The following is a 4,699-nucleotide window of genomic DNA, read 5'->3' on the forward strand; positions in this document are numbered from 1 at the left end:
TTCTTAGAACATGAAACATGAGGTGGTCAAATGTAATGTGATAAAGTAGATGAACAGCCTTTTTTGTGTTTTGCCTAATTATATAATGTATGTCATGTGATCATGTGTATTAGGGCTGTAACAATATGGAAAATAAACCGAAATCGCGACACTCGGCTCCACGATCCTGTGTCGTGGTGCGAGAAAGCAGAATCGCAAAATACGCCTTCCAGCTCCTAGAGTTATCCTACTCGTCCAGATCCAGTGCTACCACATCTTTAATTTACTCCTTTGGGTGCCCTAATCCTGTTTTGTCTGGTAAATTTAGCTAACTGTACAGACGGCTAAAAGAGAAAGAGGGGGCACCGGTAATGCTAACGGAGGTGTAAAGTTACGAGTGGCCGCTGTTTGACTCAGGTGTCAGGGTCTGTTTACCAATGGTTCAGTAATCTGCCGTTAGCCTCCTTAGCACCGGAGTTAAGTGCTGACAGGGATGGTTGCAAGGTGGCTGGGGGCTGACTGTGGATGTGTCCCTCGGTCGGGCTGTAATGATAGTGAATGGTTGCTAGCTGGCTGGGGGATGACTGTGGATGTGTCCCCTGATCAGGGCTGTAATGATAGTGAATGGTTGCTAGCTGGCTGGGGGCTGACTGTGGATGTGTCCCCTGATCAGGGCTTAATGATGTGAATGGTTGCTAGATGGCTGGGGGATGACTGTGGATGTGTCCCCGGTCGGGGCTGTAAGAATAGTGAATGGTTGCTAGCTGGCTGGGGCTGACTGTGGAGGTCCCCTGACTGGGGCTGTAATGATAGTGAAGGTTGCTAGCTGGCGGGGGCTGACTGTGGATGTGTCCCCGGCCTTGGACTGAATGATAGTGAAGGTTGCTAGCTGGTGGGGGCTGACTGTGGATGGTCCCTCGGTCGGGGCTGTAATGATAGTGAATGGTTGCTAGCTGGCTGGGGGATGACTGTGGATGTGTCCCCCGGTCGGGGCTGTAATGATAGTGAATGGTTGCTAGCTGGCTGGGGGCTGACTGTGGATGTGTCCCCTGATCGGGGCTGTAATGATAGTGAATGGTTGCTAGCTGGCTGGGGGCTGACTGTGGATGTGTCCCCTGATCAGGGCTGTAATGATAGTGAATGGTTGCTAGCTGGCTGGGGGATGACTGTGGATGTGTCCCCCGGCCGGGGCTGTAATGATAGTGAATGGTTGCTAGCTGGCTGGGGGCTGACTGTGGATGTGTCCCCTGATTGGGGCTGTAATGATAGTGAATGGTTGCTAGCTGGCTGGGGGATGACTGTGGAATGGCTGTGTCCCCGGACCGTGTGTTGGACGGTGTCGTGAGCTCACGTTACCCACCAAGAATTACATTAGCTACTTGTCAACCAGCACCTTTACCTCTTTGTTCCCCCTACAGCTTGGGAGGGGAATTGATACCAATATTCTTTTATGAACCACTGAAATGATTTTGGAAACATTATTTTAAGCTACAATAAAATATTGGTGTTGGATCGATCAACATTAAAATCAATCAATATCAATAAATAAGGTATCCGTTGTATTACTGTGCTGCAAACTGGGACGTAATCAATGACAAAACGATGCCATGTGGCAGAAAAAATGTATTACGAAAAAAGAATCAAGGTTTGTATCGAATCGTGGGTTACAAATCGTGAACCGAATCAAACCAAAGTTTGGTGTATCATTAAAGCCGGTGTGTGTGTGTGTGTGTGTGTGTGTGTGTGTGTGTGTGTGTGTGTGTGTGTGTGTATATATATACAAAACTTTTGTTTGTTTTTCCTTTTGGCCATTTTTGTGTTTTATTTTCTGGACTCTTGACTAAACTTAAGTTGTTTAAGTCCTTTATCCCATCCGCTTTCAGTCACTCTATTTTCTGATTTGCACATGTCTAAATAAAATAAAAATCAACACATTTAAAAGGAAAAAAAAAACACCCCTATTTTTAAGGTTTTTCAAATTAAAGCCCACTCAATAGATTATAACTTTTCCACAGGGTGGCCCTGCAGCACTTCTCCAGCTACCTGGCCTGCACCAAACATCAGACACAGTTAGAGACAAGCTGGTGAATGTGCTGGAACCTTTAGCAGATGAAGAGACAGGTATTTTCCTCAGGAGTTGGTGGAGACCAAATACACCAGGAGCGTACATTGAGTGTAAGAGCTGCAAAGATTAATCAATTTGTTGTCAATTATTAGAATTATTGCATACTCATTAATTTATTTATTTATTTTTATGAAAAGAGATCATATTTAGACTAATTCCAGCTTCTTAAATGTAAATATTTTCTTGAGCTTCACTTTTCTATGATCAACATTTTTCACAATTTTTTGACATTTTATAGACCAAACAGGTCTACAGTGTAATGGTGAATAAACTTATCGAATAATCGAATGAAATGATTCGTTCGTTGCAGCCCTAGCAGGTTTATAAGTCGTTTTTCATTCTCGTCCTTCATCTGGTTTGCCACTAAATGACTACTAAATAACGGCTTTCACATGACATCTAGTAATTTTAATCTATTGTGATCGTGACATTGTTAGAAAAATGATTGTCATTGCAGCTTTAAGATGAAAGTTTGAGCAATTCTTATTTGCTCAAAAGAATTTATTTATTATGAACCTTGCGGAAAAGTCTAAATGTCTGCGTGCATTACCTTCACATTCAAGGCCAGATCTGACGTCTATGCACGCTGTCTTGAGGCTGATGCGATACTCCAGGTCTCGCCTGCTGTCGGTCTTGTAGAAGCAAAGACTCCCATCTATCCAGAGGTCACACCAGTTTAACTTCCAGCGTTTTAGGACAGAAGCTAGAGAAAAGACACATGTCACAGTGTACCATTGGAATTGTTCTTTTAAGGAGACATTGTAAAAATATTAAATTTAGCTCAAATTGAGGGTTGATAAAAATAATTGTTGAGTTAGTGCTGTGATCAATAACGTCAATAGGTATGTAAGCAGCTTTTACTACGATTTCTTCCCTTTGTAGATCAAGCTATGGGGAAAAAGGAATGGGTTAAGTTGCATATTGTCAGACTTTTTAAATGGTCTAAGGCTTAGACCATTTAAAAGGTCTGACAATAAGCAAATCAAACAAGTTCAAGGGGTATTCATTTGTGAAACACCCTCCTACTGTAAGCCTTGTATTTCAAAAACAAAATCTCGCCTGTTGGTTTTGTAATTGTTTCCCAGCAGATAAATCCAGCAGACTATCCTGGGTAAGCCACTTAGAGACATGGCCCGGGACAATTAATGGCATTAGAAGTTACAAAAGTTGGAATTTCACAACAGGTGCAGGTTTCACTTTGAGAATATATTCAGTAGATTTGAAGTATAGTCATGTTAGTCCACCTAAGACAAAAATATCTCTGAAGGTAACAAATTATAAACTTTTTTTTTTTAAACACCACAAATGATTGCACATATTTGAGTGTGACAGATCAATCTGTTAATATAAGCTAATTAAAGATATATCTGTAAGAAAGTCAAGTCGGGTCAATGTATTATTTACCCCGAGTGGGAAATATATGCAGCAAGTATGCAAACACAGCAAAGCCTACAATATAACATACAGCAGTTGACATGAACACATGCCCTGGGTGGCTCACACCTGTGCACAGTGGAGAATTGTCTTGAGTTGTTTAAGCTCCTCTGGAGCAGGCTTATGCGTCTGCCATAACCCCACATGGGCTATAAATAACATGATGAACATTGAATATTGTCACCCAGCAACCTCCCCATTACCAGTTTAACAAACCACCAACAACCGAACATGACTCATCTCTAAAAATCTGGCCATTGGCATCCCCATGCAAGATCATTTCTACAAATATTCTATTCTTTACCTCAATATTACTGTGCCATCATCATCATCATTATTATTAAAGCGCCCATATTATGCTCATTTTCAGGTTCATAATTGTATTTTGAGGTTGTACCAGAACATCAACATCAAGGTTTACATAGTTTCATTTTCAAAAAACACCATATTTTTATATATCATTGCTGCAGATCCTGTTTTCACCCTGTACATTTAGGCCTCAGTTTTAGCTACAGAGTGAGACATATCACTTCTATGCTATCTTTGTTGGGAGTTGCACATGTGCAGTAGCTAGGTAAGATCACATCAGCTAGATAACTCTTTCTCCAACTTGGGTAAGTCCAAGCCAGGATTAGCTGGGAGACTTTTTCTAAACGGTGGGGCACTTGTGGAATACCTGCAGAACAGGGACATGGAAGCAGGATTTCATGTACTATTATTCATTAATACGCTTTTCAGTTGTATGACTTCATTCAATTCTTTCTGTGTGTGTCCTCCCTGAGGGAGAGTCACAGCTGTGTGTCCCTAAATTTAACAGTTCAAGGTTGGTGCCTTAAAGTCTGAAAGACACATTTGTCAGAGCTATGTTTATCGATAAGGGTGCAGGGTCAGAACATCTTCTTTGTACGTGACCAACGGCACCAGGTTGTTTTTGGCAGCTAAGATAAATGCCTGGTAGAAATGTTGAGGCCTGAGGAACAGAAGTAGAAAAGATGTAAAAGAGGCTCCAACTCGTCTGCGTTAAGATTGTTTTTCTAAGATTAGGCACGTTTTCCAAACAAGGTCTCCTTCTGCTGGGGAAAGAGAATATAAGACTGGGGTTTTTTCTTTGTCTGGTGAGACACTCCACATTGTTGCTGCTGTAAACCTTGTGTGACTGTT

At 41.7% G+C, this 4,699-nt stretch overlaps 2 protein-coding genes across 3 annotated transcripts in view; one reads left to right on the forward strand and one right to left on the reverse strand.

Moving 5' to 3' along the window:
* LOC116700205 (lathosterol oxidase) overlaps positions 1 to 4,699 on the forward strand; it is a 39,654-nt gene that overhangs the window by 30,503 nt on the left and 4,452 nt on the right. The gene's annotated exons all lie outside the window — the stretch shown is intronic.
* The window catches only part of plekhb1 (pleckstrin homology domain containing B1), a 19,034-nt gene that overhangs the window by 11,777 nt on the left and 2,558 nt on the right, over positions 1 to 4,699 (reverse strand). For both annotated transcript variants that reach the window (XR_004334596.1, XM_032533206.1), the window contains exon 2: positions 2,655 to 2,807. Coding sequence is in view for 1 of the 2 variants with exons in the window: in XM_032533206.1 (XP_032389097.1) it covers positions 2,655 to 2,807 (153 nt within the window). In the remaining variant the exon portion in view is untranslated. The remainder of the gene's footprint in view (positions 1 to 2,654; positions 2,808 to 4,699) is intronic.

Source organism: Etheostoma spectabile, chromosome 13, assembly GCF_008692095.1.
Source record: "Etheostoma spectabile isolate EspeVRDwgs_2016 chromosome 13, UIUC_Espe_1.0, whole genome shotgun sequence".
Taxonomy (NCBI): domain Eukaryota; kingdom Metazoa; phylum Chordata; class Actinopteri; order Perciformes; family Percidae; genus Etheostoma; species Etheostoma spectabile.